The sequence below is a fragment of the Apodemus sylvaticus genome, chromosome 7 (genome assembly GCF_947179515.1).
Source record: "Apodemus sylvaticus chromosome 7, mApoSyl1.1, whole genome shotgun sequence".
NCBI lineage: Eukaryota > Metazoa > Chordata > Mammalia > Rodentia > Muridae > Apodemus > Apodemus sylvaticus.
The window spans coordinates 65,890,693-65,908,132 of record NC_067478.1 but is presented as its reverse complement, the minus strand read 5'-3'; the positions used below and the strand labels follow the sequence as shown (position 1 = coordinate 65,908,132).

General features: G+C 55.8%; 1 protein-coding gene and 1 non-coding gene across 2 annotated transcripts; one reads left to right on the top strand and one right to left on the bottom strand.

The window, feature by feature from the left end:
* The first annotated feature begins 689 nt into the window (after nucleotides 1-689).
* LOC127690443 (U6 spliceosomal RNA) lies at nucleotides 690-796 on the top strand. Its single transcript, XR_007979131.1, has one exon. It is a non-coding gene; the product is annotated as a U6 spliceosomal RNA (small nuclear RNA).
* A 4,772-nt stretch (nucleotides 797-5,568) lies between these two features.
* Nucleotides 5,569-13,935, bottom strand: Skor1 (SKI family transcriptional corepressor 1). The gene is made up of 8 exons (XM_052189437.1): nucleotides 11,632-13,935; nucleotides 10,555-10,651; nucleotides 9,503-9,613; nucleotides 8,998-9,069; nucleotides 7,707-7,781; nucleotides 7,408-7,482; nucleotides 6,841-6,906; nucleotides 5,569-6,315 (listed from the first exon to the last, which is right to left on the bottom strand). Exons 1-8 carry the CDS (start codon nucleotides 13,816-13,818, stop codon nucleotides 6,221-6,223), a joined length of 2,778 nt encoding a protein of 925 aa, XP_052045397.1. The 5' UTR covers nucleotides 13,819-13,935; the 3' UTR covers nucleotides 5,569-6,220.
* Nucleotides 13,936-17,440: the final 3,505 nt, after the last annotated feature.

Genomic DNA, 17,440 nt, shown 5'->3' with positions numbered 1-17,440 from the left:
GGAAGGCTGCTCTTTCCTCAGAGTCCTACTGCGCAGGAGAAAGGACCAGCTTCTGAGCCAGGGCTGCACTCACATCTCACCTTTCACGGCGCGCAGGCCCACTTGCTTTAACCTGGCAAAGCCTCAGTTTCCCAAACTGCGAGGTGCGGGGAACCGGACCCTTTAAAGTGCCTGGCACTTCGTAAACGCAGGAGCAGAGTGGCCTTACCCCACAACCGCTGCCGGCAACGGTAGGGCGCTATTTCCAACAAGCCGGGGGAAACTGAGGCCAAGATGGCCCCCACACCCCAAACCCACCCCATACACCCAGTGCAGGCCTCGGTGGCGGCCGATTCGTGGGTGGAGAGTCTCAGAAGCCGGACCCGCTGCGTGAGCCGCTCGCAACCTCTGCCCCACCCTGGCGCGGTCGGGCGCGTGCGCAACGCGCATCACGTGGTGCACAGCCCAGTCCCAAAGAGGTCTGTTTCCCATCATCCCTTCATTTGCATATGCATTGTAGAAAAGAGTTTTCGAATATAACTCAATTTTCTCTGAGTCTAAACGAAAAAGTTTGAACATACAACATTAAACCCATAAGGTACTAGTTAACAGAATTATTGAATTTGAAAATAATGCGGAAATTTCTCACCATAATCGTAAAATGTTTTATAATTTTGTCCTTATATGCTTCTTGAGAAAAACCATGATTCGTGCTCGCTTCGGCAGCACATATACTAAAATTGGAACGATACAGAGAAGATTAGCATGGCCCCTGCGCAAGGATGACACGCAAATTCGTGAAGCGTTCCATATTTTTCCTGCTTTTCTAAAAAGAATTCATGAAGTCCACAACAGCCCCAACGCTTTCCGTTCTACCTTTTGCTTAACTCAATCAAACCACAGCACTCAAGGAAGGAATGTGAAGTGTGACGTCGGCAGACCTATCGCATTGCAATGCACCTCATCCATGGGTTTCCGTTGCAGTTTGTGATTTATTTTAATTTTTGAGATAGGTCTCATAGATTCCACCATGACCTCGAATTCGCTATGCAGTCTAGGATAACCTCAACCTTAAGATCTTCCTGCCTCCGCTTCCCCATTGCTGGTTCTACAGGCGTGCGCCACCACACCTGGCTCCAGCTCCTCTCCTCAGCAACCTATTTCTTCCCCTTAGCCCTAAGGAACGGCTTTGCTAAAGCAGTTCAGTTCACTTCGGGTCCCAAGCAGCAATGACGTAGGGCAATGACCTGAGCGAGACTAGCAAGCCTCTGAAACTCGGTCTGATACCTTTGAAAAGACACTGGCTGTGGAAGCAGAATTTCCTGGTTGCACATTATTTACTGGTTATTGTCAAATAACTAGTAAATAAATAATTCATATATCCTAACCATCAAGATGAAGAAGAAGGGACCGCTTTCCTCAAGTTCACATTTCCTGTGCTGATTTACTCAGTGCTTTCTGACATACCAATTTATTCCTCCAGAAAAATGGAATATGTATTTCCCTAGTTCCTGAGCCTGCGCGTGGGCTCTGCAGCCCCTGGGACGCCTGCCCGTGGCTCCTGGGCTTGCCCCAGCGACACTTGTGGTCAGCCCCGAAGTCCCGTGCGGACTGGATGGACTCCACACGTCGCTGCTGGCTGTAAAACAGCGTACCACTCAGTCCCTGTTTCTGTTTTAGTCTGTGGAGGTGACATGACCCTTTCCTGATCACAGTGCAGAATCAAGATCCGTGGGACTCCTTGCATCTCAGCTCTCAGCACGGACTCTACGCACGGACTGGTATAGAATAGTATCAACAATTGAAATCAGATGTCCCATTTGGGTCAACAGTTTTAAATTATCTCCCAGCGTGCTGTCAATCAAAGTCCCTACGGATTTAGTGTGGCGCTTCCTCCTTGCTTATGTTGGAATGGAGTGGTATCGGAGCTCAGCGGATTAAAGGAAATCCCTCATTTTTAAGGGCAAGACCCGGCATTCTGTTGGGGTATGCAGTCCTTAGGGGAAAAAACAAACAAACAACAAACAACAAACAACAACAACAACAGCCCTGTCTGTCTTTTCTGGCTCTGCTCTCTTGCCCCTTTGGCTGCTTGTAGTCAACCGACGTTGGCACCTTATGATTTCTTTCCAACCTGGGTATTTATGGCTGCTTTCAAGCGTCTTCAGAAGGTTCAGAAGGCCAGGCTGGAAAGGGCACTGCTTTGTCTCCTTTGCTGGGCCCTAGAGGAGTGGATGTGCGCAGACTGGAGGGGGCGTGTCCTTTTCTGTCCCACACAGACGAGCCAGCTCGCATTCACCCAGACGCCCTCCAGCTTTGCCTGCACTGCCTTATCCCTGTATGGAGTCGTGTTTTAAGCAGAAACAGAGTTCCAACGATGGGTCCCCTACCACACAAGGAGAGGCAGAGAACCTGGTTACAGAGTTTATGCTCTTAGCACACCTCAGTGGCCTCTGGGTGGGGAGGAGCAGGCGAGGCTGTTTAGAATGGCCATGACCGGAAGCATGGAGGGTTCATGAAGAGCAGTTTTGCTTCTACTGGTGAGATCTGGATTCTCGGTGGGAGTTACTTATCTGCAAAGGGGAACGGGGAATGTGTGGACAATGGACGTGCAAAATGTGGAGGGGGTGTTTTTGAGACACAGTTGGGGCAGAAGGAAGGTTTTTCTTTCCTAAGTTGACGATAAATTACTTGACACCCTACCCCAACACTAATTCTGTTGATGAAGGATCTTCTTTGTGAACAGCCAGCTCGAGCTTAATTAACCTTATGTAAATGAGCGTAATTGCATCTCAGTGGCTGTTGTCCTGAAGCACCTGGGGATTCCTTCCCTCAGACGTTTCCAGCACCTAGATGAACTATCCTTTCACATGGACATTCCACGTGGGGACAGTGTACCGTTGGAGGAAAAATAAGATGTGACCTTAGTTGTGGAGTTACTTGTGGTCCCCTGGGAAGTCGGCTGGTACAGCCAAAGATAACAAGACAGTAAGTGCCCTGCTAGGCTCAGGAACTAGAGCCCTGAAGAACACAGAAGTTAGCTGTGCCAAGGAGATGAGGAACCCATTGGCAGAGGAGCCAGAGGTGGGACACAATTTACTGGTATCACAAGGGCATAAAATATTTCTCAGTCTCTCACGAAGGGTTTGTCGTACTGGTGGAGAGCGGCAATCTGTCCCACATAACTCCCTAAAGGGATGGAGTTGATCTGGAGAAAGCTGTGGGGAGGTAGAAGGGGCATGTTTACATAGCTCCCTACCTCCAGACCTGTATTCCAGAGCCAGAGTCTTGCAGGGGACATAGGGAAACAGGGTGGCCAAACCAAAGCCCCTGAGAAAACCTCCTGTGAGACATCCTGTGTCCACAGTCCTCCTTAATTCTGCTAACACACTTTGCTAGAGCTAAGGTGTCTGGGCCTCTCACACTGGCTGTAATGCTTAAAGTTCGTCGCAAGGTGGCAACATTGTGGCGAGAAATAGACATTAAAAATCCTGGGTGTTTTTTAAAGCATATTTTCTCTATTAATGTTTCATTTAACTTAATTAGAATCTGGTAAGCTAATTAAAGTAGCTACGAGCCCCGCAATCAGCAATAATTCGTATAATTATTGATAATTACATCCATACCAATCGTTTGGTTATTAACATTTTGGGGGGAACAAGCCATTTCGAAGTGATGCGGAGCCCAGGAGGGTTTCTGTGTTTTGTAGTTTGTTTTATTTCTTGCGTGATGGAACTTTCTAGGTCGGATCCACCAACACCTCCAACCCTCTGAGGCTCTCTACCGTCCAAGGCTCTCCTCTGGCCAGCCCCATTCCCTGTACACTTTTTTCCCCACTTTGGGGGAGTTTGGAGGAAAAGGTGAGAATTGAAGGTTCGCCAGTCTCAGCTGGTGGGTAGCCACGGACCTTCCGGCTTAGGTGGCAACTGTCTTGCCCATTTTGCAGAAAAGGATTGTGTGGCTTCTGACAACGATGCATTTAGACTGTGGAAGATGCTAAAGCAAGCTGCAGGTGTCCTGTCTCTGGGGCGCCCTGGGAACGCAAGTCACTTCCTAAGTGGGTCTCACTTTCGAGGTCAGGTCGGTGCAGCCCAGAAGTGAGGGGGGTAACCCGCCCTTTTCACCTCACCCCTACATAAACGATTCCAAGCCCCTGGGGATCCCAGAAAGAGGATAGCAAGAGGGAGCACCACAGTCTGCCCTCACCACCCTTACTTCCACACCAATCTTGTCCTCTCAATATCCGAGGCTTGAAGGGTCGCAGCCACAGCCCAGGAACGAGTCTTGGGTCTCACTCGCGCAAGGGGCTCAGCACCTGCTTCTCTTCCCGATCGCCCAGACTGTCCCAGCTCGCCTGCATCACAGAAGGCCTCCAGGGAAACAACCGGCCTGAAACTCTCTCGAGAGAACTGCTGGAGCCGACTTCGCTTCCAAGGTCCCCTAGAGAGTGCTTGGAGCGAGCCTGGGGTACTAGTCTGAGAGCGAGGGCTTGGAGGCACTGGTCCTGGCAGCAGCCTGCAGATGGGCTTTCTTCTTGGAGTGTTTCCCTGAGCCTCAGGGCATAGACAGACGAACGTCATTTAATGGAGATTGGAAAGTGGGGCCCTGGAAAAACTAAAGGGCATATCGCAGGACCTTCGCTAGCCAGAGGAGGGCATGAAAGCCTGTCTGGGCTGAAAGATTCCTAAGAGAACGACCTTTTTCAGTGCCGTCCTCCACACTCCTTGGGGACGGTTGTCCGCACAGCCACCAGCAGGAGCCTTGTAGAAACTAAGGCTAATGGCCCCTAGGTGAGGCTTCGCACTTCCGGGCCACAGCCCGGGGAGTGTCCTGGCCTTTGCACCTTGGGCCAGCAGGCTTCCTCGGGGTCTCCAGATCCAAAAATCCCCTGGGACCTGGAGGGATAGAGTATCTAAATGAGGACAGAGCTTCCTCCTTCCGGATAGAGACAGGCTCCGTGAGGATGCACCACAGGGCATCTGTCTGGGCGGGACCTCAAACTCTGCTTCTTTTCTAGATCAGCTCCTTTCTAGTTCTTCACTCCTCACTTCTCCCCGCCAGCATTCCCGGTCTATGATGCCCTCTCCTGCAAGCAGAGCACTTTTGATCAAACTGTGGATTCCTGGCAGCCTGAAGAGGTTCTCTTGCTGAGTGCACCCCAAATCTCTGCAAGTGACTTCACACATAGGAAATGTAAGGGATAAAAAAAAAAAATTCACTTTCTGGTTGTACAATCGAATCGCGGGAAGGAAGACCACTGTCCAAGGGACGAGGCAGTAACCCCCCTCCCCAGTTAAAGCCCAAAAGAGGTCCTGGCCCTGATGCCTGTGGGGGAAATAGAGTGTGTTTCAGGTGGTTCTGTAGAGTAGTCCCGGAAAGCTATGAGGTCTCCTGAGAGAGCACCACTGCTCTAACATCGACCACTGGTCCTCACTGGCATCCCAAGCCCTGTCTTTGAGTGGCAGTACCTTCTGCCCTCCCCCCCCTTCCTCCTCCAGCACCGGGGTGCTCTCCCAACTCCGCAGCCTCATGGAGTGACAGGGTGTTTTTTGTTTTTTGTTTTATTAAAAACAAAAGTCACGAATACAGGTCTCCCCATATAGGCTCAAGATGGTCGCCATCTCGTGAGTCAGTTGTGGCCCTTTTAAAGTGCTGTTACGTTACACAACAACAACAACATCAACAACAACAAAAATCACAAAGCAAATCCAAAGAGGAATGAATGTAAAACAAGGACTGGAAAAGGGCCCGGGGAAAGTAAAATAATTTACAGTATAAATAAAGTGAACCTAATACTGAACCAAGAGACTCACAGTCCAGTTTTTCTCCATTGCACATAGCCACGTTGTCGTTAGGAACAAGAGTTTCAGAAGTGGACAGGACGGGGAGCGCGCGGCGAAGTAGCCAGGGAAGACGCTACATTATATTCACATTCCGGGTCCCAGGCCCTACTCGGGCCGATTGGGAAGGGTCGTGGAAGAGGTCTCCCCTCTCCCCTTTCTTTCCCCGGTGGGTCCAGTTTACCCCTTGAGGTCTGATGCCCTAGAGTTCAAAGGAAGGGCGAGGCAGTATTTACAGTGGGAAACCCAGCGGAGCCCGGCTGGGGACCGGCGGGCGGGCGGCTGTATTTACAACGGTCGGGTCCTAATGGCTTGTTCCTCGCTCGGGGCCGCCACTGCAGCGGGTATTTACAGAAAGGAGCAGCATGGCTTGAGGGCGCGTGGGCGCGGCCAAGCCGGCGCTAGGGCAACAGCGGAGGCTTGAAGGAGCAGTTGCCTGTGCAGTGTCTGGGTGTCAGCATCTTGCAGGAGAAGTGGTGCAGGGCGTCGTGAGCTTCTGGAGAGAGAGTCACACCCACCATGTTGGCCGCCTCCCTGTCCCTTGAGCTCCACCAGTCCCTCCCCCCTGCCCGCCCAGGTCCCATTCAGCCCTTTGGGCACAGTAATTCTCAATAGAGCAGAAGGGAGGTAGGAGGGCAAGAGTGAGACTCTGGCCAGTCAGAACTATTTCTTAGCTCGATTAGCCCCATTTTACAGACGGGGAAACCGAGGCACAAAGAGGTCTAATTGTTCCAAGCCAGGGTTAGGCTAGAAAGCAAATTTTCGGATGCTCGGAGCTCAATGGGTTATTTCTTCCTACATCGCTGTTGTAAAATTTCACCCCAGTTCACCCCAGTTCCCTTCTGATTCACGTGGGCCTAGGCTGCCTCTCTTCCAAACATCTCCATCCATCCACCCACCTACCCACTCATCCATCCACCCGCCCAATAGTACAATCATTCTCTCTCTCTCTCTCTCTCTCTCTCTCTCTCTCTCTCTCTCTCTCTCTCTCTCTCTCTCTCTCCTGTTTCTGGGTTCACACCTTTTAATTTCTGCTGGATGGCATAGCGGGCCTTCCTCTCCTGGTCTAGTTCGTTACACAAGGTATCTGGAAGACACGGAAGCTCTGTGAGGAAACGCAGACCACCCTCTAGCCAGATGGCTGAGGTCACAGCCTGGGCACGGCCTCTCGCCTACAGAAACCACCTCGGAAGCTGAGGAGGGGACGCCTACACTTCAAACTGCGGGCTGGGGGGCTGGGGGGAGGGATGGCCCGGGACGGCGCTTAAAGGCAGCCGGATCCAACCAAAATTAAAGCGAACTTGGGCATTACTTCCCAGGTAATTTTACGCCTCGATTTTTAATTTAGAAACCGTGGAAATTGCAGCGCTAAGAAGTTCAATCACTCCACGTAATGATGCCTGCAAGCCGTTTGCTGGGCTCGCTTGCCATTCTGAGGCTAATCAGACTATACAAAGGATATTAAATAAAAAAAAATAATTGTTAAATTACCTTCAATTTAAATCCAAATGACTGAGCCAACATTGCGGCTCCTGCCAGACGAGAGGCAGTTACGGCCGTGCATGCGCTCACCTGCCTCCCGTCTTACCTCTGACAATTTGCAGCTGTTGCACCATTTCTTCCCGATAAGCCAATTCCCTCTTCATTTGATCCTGAAAATTATCTGTGCAAATTGATTAAGTGAGAGCTGTTAAGCACAGCCTCTTCTCCCGGCTCCACTTTCCGCCCCCTCCCATCCTCACCCCTGCTCCCACCCCCAGCCAGCCCTTCACCTAGCTGGAAACGCAGGGACCTGGAGTTCCCCCCCCCCCCCGCGGTTGCTGCCCGCCCCGCACCCAGTTCCTGGAGCAGGGTTGGGAAGCTGTTGAGGGGCGGGGAAGGAAGTACCTTTGAGACTCTGGAATTCCCGCTCTAGCTTCTTCCGAAGCTCCATTTGCTCCAGAAGCAATTTCTGCAATTCTTCTGTGAAGGTTTGGGAGAGAGGTAAAGGGGGAGACTGAGGCAATCCAGGGTACCCATGGGGCCAAGGTTCTGACCTGGCCAACAGTCCTGACAGCTGAGCAGAGGCCTCCCCTGCTCTGGCTCTTCTTTCTCATTTGAGCTCCAAGATTTGGATGGAAGATGGGGGTCTAGGGAGTGGCGCCAGGTTATTCAGCATTCAAGAAGGTGGAAACTATTCTGGACCCCTGGCTCCCTGGAATAACTGGGGCCTGACATCGGGTTTTAAGTTGCTAGTAACTCCTCAGCCTCAGAGGATGGCCCTCAACTGCCATTCCCCATTACAAAGGAGACTTCTAATCTCTACTCTAAAGGCAATTCAGGGAGAATCTGATAAAACCATGAACTGCCTTTCCAGAAAAAATAAAAAATAAAAAAGACAAAAGACACACAGAGAAAGTTTGTCTACAATTTCAGGAAGCACTGAGACCCTCAAGCACTGAAGTTCTGAAGTTGTGGCATCAGCTTGTGACTGGGTCTGAGACCAGGAAGAGCAGAGATGACTGCTCCTACCCCAGCCTCCCTGGTTCTAAGACCTCCCGTTGGCTGCTGCGGGGTGGGGAAGCTAAGTTCAGTGCCCCTAGAAACCTGTTTTGTGGGGAAAGGAAGGACAAGCGCCCCCCCCCCATAGGAGCTCAGCAGTGTCTAGGTCCTTCCAGGAAAAAGGCAACACAGGAATGCAAGGTGGTGAGCCAGAGAGGGGTTCAAAACCACTGTACCCTTAAGCTACCCTACACCCCCACAGACTGAGCAGCAACAGAAGAGGGTGTCCTAGCCTGCAAGGGAGCTCCAGCCTTACTACGTTATTGTGTGAACAGTCCAATCCCTAGGGAAAAGTCGGCATTGACGCTTCCTGAAACAAGTGACTGTCTGCCATCTTGTTCTTCAGACAAAGTCCTATTTTCCCTTAGTTTTAAGAGACCCAAATTGCCGGTTACAAGTCCTGAGAATCAAGACCAATTCTTTCTCACTGGCTCCTTCAAGACAGACTCAGGTGTTGGGAACCCAAACTTGCAATAAACTCACTGGGTGCTCTCACAGGCAGCCCTGTGCCAGGCGTCCAGAGGGTGATCCCCCCCCCCCACTGGGTGAAGAGAGCCACTACCAGACTGCAGCCCCTCTCTTAAGATCGTCTTTACTTCAGGAACCTCAGGGCTCCATTTTTTGTATTTAACCTCACCTCTGGCCAGGTTTTCGATGTCTTTTTCCACTAGTTGAGTTCCTGTGACATCCAAAGTGAGTCCATCCTCACCTAGGACACAAGGGCAGGTAAGAGGGGGATTCTGTCCTCGGGAGAGCCTTCAGAGGGGAGGGGAAGGTGAGCTCCCGGGAATTCTGCCAAATGAAGGACTTCTGCCCGCCCTGAGGCTTCTCCACTTTCCAAGCCAGGAATTTTGGGAGAAGGCAGGTGAGTTCAGGAAGCGCCTTCGATCTATTCTAGGTAAATGAGGTGGTTCCTCCCCTCCCCTTTCCTTTTAGTACCCACCTCCCGTACTCAGAAGGCCCTCAAAGTCAAAGAGGAAACAAGTCCTCAAACCCGGCCTGCCCCTCCCCCACAACGTTAACTATCTGCTCTTTGGCATCGTTTGCTCACGATAAAAACCTTCCTCCGAGCCTGTGGTGACCCGGATGAGCTGGATCTCAGCTCAAGGCCACCGGTGAGAGCCAGGACTGCCGGGGCTCACCTCGATCTGTATTTGCAGGGCTTGGCTGGGAGACACTCCTTTGGTCTGAAAAGGATTTTCTGGTTTCCAAGTCCTCGGCTGTCGTCGAGTGATTGTCTTCCTTATCTGGCTCTAAAAGGCAGACTGAGTTTCAAGGAGAGGCAAAGAAACCGTGACCCGGATACTGCAGAGCGGCCTCGGTTGGGGCACCCAAGCCCTAATTAAAAACATCGTGGCCGCCTCTGGTTCCCGGCTGTGCGCCCAGGCGCGCGCCCCGAGGCTTTGGGCCGGGTACCCCTCCCCTGCACAAAGTCTGCTCTATTCCGGGCTACACGCCCCCGCCCCAGCCTCTGGCCCCCAGGAAAAGATCAAGACAAGCAGCTGAGCCCACCAGGGACAAGCGACCTACATTGCATGCGCAGATACTGGGGCACCGGGAGAGCGCGTGGCCGCCGGGTTTGTCCGCACCACTCCAGCGGAGATCGCTACCCAAGTGCCAACCTTCCGAGCATTGGTGTTGTAGGGCACAGTTCCACACCCCGCTGTACAGGTCTGCTTAGACTTCTGTTGCCCACCCTTCACCTCCGCTCTTTCCCAGCTAATAACAGGATCCCAAATGCAAATGCAGGGCTGATTCTTGATTGGGGCCCCAGTTCCTGGGGTACCTTTGCGCCCAGTTCCTGGGGTACCTTGCAGCCTTCACCCTGGGCCCAGATCAGGCCGGGCCACCACCTAAGGCCACCAGCCTAAGGCTAATGGATAAACGAAATGATGGGAAAGAGATACCAGGCAGGCATTTTTTGGAAAGGTTTAGATCTCTGATGAGGTATACTGGAGTGTGTGCTATGTGGGTGAAGGGATGGGTTGTGATGATTTTTAAGTAGCCAAACGCTGAGATTTGGGGAGTTTACACTTAGTTTCCTTTTTCTTCTATTGTTTTTCTTTCCCCTTCTCTCGCACTCCTTTTCTTTCTGCCTCTCTCCTTCCCTCCCTTCCTCAAAAGGCCTGCCTTGGCCCTGGGTTCTGTCTGCGCTCCCTGCATTAAAAGGGCCAGAGGCCTCGGGAGGCATTACCGTGGGTCTCTGGGGCGCAGAGGTACGAAGCCGCGGGCCCCAGCGCCGCCGCTGCCGCCGCACTCTTCCCGTGTTCGTCCCTGTCAGGCGCGTACACCTGCGACGGCCGAAAATGACAGGCGATTAGGGGAGGGGGGGCAGCTTTGCCCAGCGGCCAACAGGAAGGCCCAGAGTGTGGCAGGGGTTGGTGGGCCCTGGAGACATGAACGCAGCGATGACGTACCATAGTGGATTTGGGATAATCTTTGGTACTCTGAAACAAATTGCTTAAAACACAAAGCCACTCTCGGGCCAGCGGCTGTCCCAAGCCACCCCTGAGCTCTGTGCTCTGAGCTACCTTCCCTCCCTGTGCCGTTGCCAGCATAAAGGATGCCTTTCTTGCGCGCTCAATGGTTTCTGTTTTAATAAAGCTAGAGTAAAGTATGCGCATCTACTTTCAAAAACAGCCCAACCTTTCGGTCTAGCTACAAACTCGCCCTCCAGCCGCTTCAGTGACAACCAGAGAGCCCGAAAGCTTAGGTTTTCCAGCCCAGAACTAAGTAGTTCCTGAGGCCAGAGTTGGAAAAGACTCAGAAAACTGCTAGTAGGAAAGTCTAGGGATTCTTCTTGGCAAGAGACTGCCCTCTTCTCTCCCTCCTATAGTGTTCCTTGGGTGTCATTCTTAGGCGTGCAGGCACACGTTGGGCCTGGCTTCCAGGGCGTCTTTCTTTGGTTCTGAAGTCCCTTTCTTTCTACCTCTTTCTTCCTTCAGACCCTTTGTCTCTCTTTCTGGGTGCCTAATGGTCTCTGCAACTCTCCTCACTTCCCATCAACAAATCAAAAAAAAAAAAAAAAAAAAAACGCACTCGCTGTTTCTCAGGCCTGTCCCCCGGATTTTCCGAATCCCTTAGCCCTGGGTCCCAGTGAGCCCAGTGCCACAGAGCGCCCCGGTTGGGGCTGCAAAGAGCAGCTGAGACCTGCTGCCCCTCTGCCAGATCAGAACCGAATCCCAGTTCCCGCACCTGGCCCGGAGCGGCTGTGTACAGAGCAGAATGGAGTCAGGGAGGAGGCGTCACCGGCGAGGTGCACCGGGCTCACCTTGGCCGCCGCGGGGCCTCCCAAGGGCCCGCAAGGCTCTCGCAGTTCATAGCCGCCGCTTGGTGGGCTCCGCTCAGTTCTCCGCACCACGTCATCCGCCACCAGGTCCCCGAATGCGGATCTGATAGCGGGCGGTGGCCCAAGGCGGCGGCGAGGGCGAGGGCTATCGCCATCCACAGAGTCTGTGGGCCCGTCTGCGCCCGAGGATGTGACAGATGGGGGCCCAGCAGGCTGGTCACCGTCTGGACCACCTCCCGTGCTAGGTGCGCTGGGCTCGGTGTCGTCCTGGGCTCCCTCCTCGTCGGGGAAGCGGTTGGACTCTACGTCCACCTCCGGTTCGTCCGCGGTGTCCACGTCGGGCGAGGCAGAATGATAGCTGGAGCTGCCCTCGCTCAGAAAGTCCGGGCTCACGTAGCCCCCTCCGGCCCCGGTGCCCGGCACTGGCCCACGACCAGGTCCGGAGCCATAGGCCTCGCGCGCGCTGCCGTAGAGCTTAGCGATGCTCTCCGCGTCCTTGACTACGGGTCGGAAGGCTGACACGTAGGAGCTTTTTCGTGCAGGTGGCGGTGGCGGAGGGGGCAGGGGAGCCAGGGACGGTGGCAGAGCCTCGTCCGCACCATCCTCGTCCAGGGGCCCACGGGACAGAGCGCTGGGGCAGCGCTCCTCCGTACCCAGGCTGCCCTCCTTAGCTGGCTCCGCACCGTCCAAAGACTCCGGACCGCCCCCGCCAGCCGCCGCCGCCGCCGCCGCCGCTGCCGCAGCCACCGCGGCCGCTACGGCCTTGGCTTGGCTCTGCGCGGCCGGGTAAGGAGGCACCGGGAGGCTCCCGGCTGCTGGCCAGAACATGGGAAACGTCGGGTACACAGTGGCGGCGGCAGCCGCCGCAGCTACCGCCGCTGCGTCCTTGGCTGCGCCGGAAGGTTGATGTCCCCAGAACATCGCGCCGCCACCAGGGCCCGGCCCTGCTCCTGGGGGCAAGTGGCCAGCTCCTGGGCCACCAGCACCCGCGGCGGTGCCAGCGCCCCCACCGCTCCCGGTGCCTGGGCCTCCCTTGGGTTCTCCGGCGACCAACACTGGGTCGTCCTTTTTGGGACATAGGCCGAAGGCTGTGGGGAAACCGTAAGGATGCGGGAAAAGAGGCGGGGGCAGCTTTTGCAAGAGGCCAAAACCTTTGCTGGGCACTGGAATCACTGGGTAGCTGCGAACCCCCGCGCTGCCCCCAGGCCCTCCAGGTCCTGCAGGGCCACTAGCTGCCGCTGCCAGGCCAAGTGCGCGCTGCGGGTGCGGTGGAGGTGGCCCGGGAGGCCCAGCCGCCTCGTCTTCACCGCAGCGCAGACTTTTGTGAGGCGGTGGCCCTGGAGCCATCTCTGAACCGCAGCCCGGACCGCCACCGCCACCAGCGCCGCCCTTCCCTGCACCACCAGATCCGCTATTAGCGCCGCCTCCGCCGCCCCCTTGCAGGGAGAAGGTCCTCTTGCGGGTTCCGCCATTAAACATAGCCTTGACGTCCTCCCAAGCGTGGCTCAGTTCGTCGGTGGCCGACTTGTCACTAAGTTTGAGGTGCCGACGCCACGAGTTAAAGTTGGCAGCGTCGGGCTGAGTGTACTTGGCGTCGGGTGTGCGGTGCGAATGGAAGATGAACTTGTTGGGTGAGAAATACATACTGCAGTAGCCGCACTTGATGCACTTGGCGCGAGAGCTGTTGTATCGGGCAGGAATGAAGCTGCCCCGAGAGCCCCACGCACACTCGTGCACCACGTCAAAGGCGAAGTTCTCGGGCAGTTTGGGTGGCTTGTGCTCGCCCAGGAATGACTTGCACAGGCGTTCGGCCTCTCGTTTTGTGATCATACCGCAACGGCGAGAGGAGATGGGCATGGCCCCGGCCCGACGCAGGATCTCCAGCTGCACCGGCGTGCACTGCACGCACGTGATGCCCAGGGCCACGCGGCGGTTGTGGATCTCATTGTAGCTGTAGTTTTTAAGCAGGGTGTTGGAGATCTGGGCTAGGCACAGGCGCTCCTGGCCGTCAATGACCAGCGACACGATGGGCACCCCGTACAGCGACGTCTCGCCCACCTGGTTGGGTTTAAGGGCGCTGGATCCCGAGTAGGGCTGCAACTCTTGCTTGGAGTTAGGAGAGGAGCTGCCCTCGCGTCCCGGCCCCAGCTGAGTGGTGAGAGCCTCCATGCCGCCGCTCCTGCGAAACAGAGAGAGCAGAGAGCAGATGAGCCATTTTTAGCGCCGCTACCTAGGTTCAGGCCCGCCCAGCGAGCGCGCGTGTGGGGTGCGAGGGGGACACTTGGCAGTGGGAGCTCAAGCTCATTCGTCCCCTGGACTGGCCCCTTTTGTTATTCAGACCGGCTTCTGAGCTGAAACAAAAGCACCCGGGGGGCTAAGGGAGGAAAAGGGAAAATCGAAACCTCAGGAAAGCCCCGGCTGCCAGGAAGCCAATCCTGTTTTCAGATTGGAAAGGAAGTGGGACCCAGAGACGGAGAGTGACTTGCCCAAGGCCACACAGCAATGCCATAGCCAAATCCAGGCTTTCCAGTCTGCACTCAGGTTTGCGTGCCTTCAGCTACCACACAGCTCGCCCTGCCCGCCAGGGTCCTGAAGCCCGGACTTCAGGGACCAGCGGCCCCTCTGCTCAGTCGCGCATGCACGCATGCGGGCGGGGGCAGTGAAGGGAGAGGTGGGGAGGCGAAGGAGGGGCACTCACTGCCCATCACCAAACTGCAGGATGTAGGGGTGGAGGTAGAGGGAAGGGGGAGGGATGGAGGTTGAAGGGGAGGGGGAGGAGGAGGAGGGGGCCGCCGCTGTTCGCGGTGCTGAACCCTACCCTTTCCAAAGCTTGTCCGGTGCACCACAACCTCGGGTGGCCCCCACTGCACCTATCTTCGTGATAACCGGCTTCCAGGGACAACAGTGCCGGTTTGCACAAACCTGTACTTCTCTTCTGACGCCTTGCACCCGGTGTTCCTTGAGCAGAAAGTGTCCAGCTCGGTTTACAAACCGCTTTCTTGCCAGCCACCAGTTAGGCCGGGATCACGCAGTTTCTAACCACGTTTTCTGCATTTTTAGCTGCATTCCAGACTAAAGCTGGCTCCCCTCTGGGTCAGCGCTTGGGACAGAGAGGTTCTCACAGACGTTTCTTCTTAGCTTTGAAAACATGTTCCCGAGCTTTCTTTCCCCTTTCACACACGCTTTTCTTACTCAGGCCACAGCACAGGCTCCCCGTTGCTCTGGGGTGCTCCTTTTGGGGGGGGTGACTCCTCTTTGAGTGTCTTTCATGCCCCAATATCAGCTCATATGGGTTAGAAGGAATCTTGGCCGCTCTTGGAAGCCACTGTAAAACTCCAGGTATAAAAAGTTGCTGCTGGTCCCTCGCTTTGATCTCTGGAGAAGGCAGAGCTGTGTCCACAGTCTCGCCTAGTGGGGGACCCAGGAATTGATGTTTAGGGCCTTCTAGGTCGCCCAGTCACCCCACGTGTCTTCAGACACCCTGGGCTCCAACCCAGTGCAGGGAGGCAGGTGCTCTTGCCGCCCAACCCAGTGCCTACGATTCCCTCCCCCGAACTTGGCTGGAAAGGCAAATCCATTTCAGAGGGGGTAGCTTCAATCTAACAGCGGGTCCGAATTCCAAAGCCTTCAGCTAAGAACCTGGCGTCTTTGGTCTGCAGGTCACTTTCCCTCCCTCTGCTTGCTTAGAAGCTTATTTGTCGATCTTATCTGTCCCTGAGCTGTCGGCCGCTGCCAGCTCACCGCTCTTTCTCCCATCTATCTTGTATCTTGTTCAAGAATCAACCTATTTATTATCTGTTTCATCTCTTCCGGTCAAACTGAAGCAAGTTGGTCTTCCCTTGACACTGAAGTCCCCGGTAACATTTTAGGAGGCAAGCAAACCACTGTCCTAACTCCCTGGCTGGGGGTCAACAAGGCGAGCCAGGCGTCCTAGGGACGGCTCTCAGACAGGCTGCGGAGGCGGCTAAGGGGGCGCGCAGCTGTGGGAAATGACGATGGCTTCTGGGGTTTCTGGGCAAATGTACCGGGCCCGCATACAGTGAAGAGGACACCCTGAGCCAGGAGCGTCCACCTGAAGCTGGGGGTTCTGAGTCCCCAAGGGGTTTTCCCAAAGGGCTTCTGGCCTTGGAGCCCGGAGAAGTGGGGAACCCTAGGAAGGAAACAGCATTTCGAGGGCCAAACAAGAAAGCACCAACGAAGGGCCGCACTCAGCAACAAGGAGCAGCGGTCAGGGAGGCATGGGGACCCCTGGTCGGCTCCTGGGGCTCGAGGGGCGAGCCTAGCGAGGGTAAGGAGGCGGGAGGCGGGCAGCAGTGGCAACGAGGCTGTGGAGTCGTTTATTAGGATAGAAAACAACAGCCACAGAGTCTAAAGGAGAAGTCAACGAAAGAAGCGCCGCGGCGGCCGGCGCGGGGGCTTCGGGCTGGCGATCGCGGGTACTCACCGTGCGGCGACTGGAGCCGGGCAAGCGGCGAGCGGAGGTGCGCGGCGGGCGGAGCGGCGGGCGGGAGTCGGGGATCCGCCGGGCTCTCCGGGTGACGGCGCGGCCCCTCCCCGCGCGCGCGCACAGCCGCGCAACCCCGCTCCCCGCGCTGCCACCCGCGCCCCCTCCCGCTCTCAACAGGCGCGGGGCGCCAGGGTCCCCGGAACGGAGCCGGGTGTCCGGCACCGATGCCCCCGAGGCCGGGGACTGGCCCGAAGAAGATGCCGAAGCCTAGAGCTCATGGCGCGGCGGCGGGCACGGCCGCGGTCACAGGCGGGAGTGGCGAGGCCGGCGCTGGGCGGGAGCGCCCGACAGCTGCGAGCCGGGGCGCCACACCCACCACCCCTCGATGTCCCTCGCGCCCTCCCCGGGTGCGCCCGCCCGCGGGCCACGCGCCGCGCCCGCCGCCTCTCCGCAGCCCCAGGGCCTGTGCGCCCCAGGTAAGCGGCCGCCCACCTGCGGCCCGCGGCTCGCACCTGCGGCCCCGCGCGAGCCGGGCAGGCCGAGTGGGCGGAAGGGATGGGGGGATCAGAAAGTCCCCCCACCCCCGAGGACCAAGCGCTAGGGTCCAAAGCTAGCCACTGCCACTGAGGGCCCCGAGGCCGGGCTGGGCGATGGAGTTGAGGGTAACTCAAAACGGGGAGAAGGGAGAAAGGGTCACACCGCGCTCCCGCTGCAGGGACAGTGGAACTAAGAGTTTGCCCTGGAGACCCAAGCGGGCCGTCGGGACTGGGCTGGAGTACTGAGTGCTGGGGAGCGCAACCCGGAAGGGGCAGGCGCTGCTCCCCGCCGCTCCAGACTCGGGGAGCAGGCTGGAATGCATTATTGCGAAAGTCCCCCTCCAGCTTTCTTCACTGGGCAAGGGACTGCTGGGGACCTGGGTTTGTGCTCCAGCCCCAGTGTCTCGTATCATCAAAAGCCAAGTCATAATTAGAGGATGTGTGGGGTCAACTACTTGGTCGATGTCTCTGTTCTCCAGTGTTTTTGGATGTCATGGACACCATCCCTTGGTACTTTCTTTTTACTCTAAAGCATATTCTCTCTCTCTCTCTCTCTCTCTCTCCTTTCCGTCAGGTCCTTTCATCTTAATCCATGTGTTACTAGTAGCACACCCCTCGCCTCGCCCGTTTTCGGGCGCCCCTGGCCATTTCCACCCCCTCTTCCTGCCCCCGTGGCATTAAAGTGTCCTTAATGGACACGTTAATTAAACTGTAATTAATCATACTGTCCAACCCAAGTTTGAACAATTACCCTAATCAAACAGAAGTTAATAGTGGCAGGGATGGCCCGGGGCGCGGTGGGCCGCCC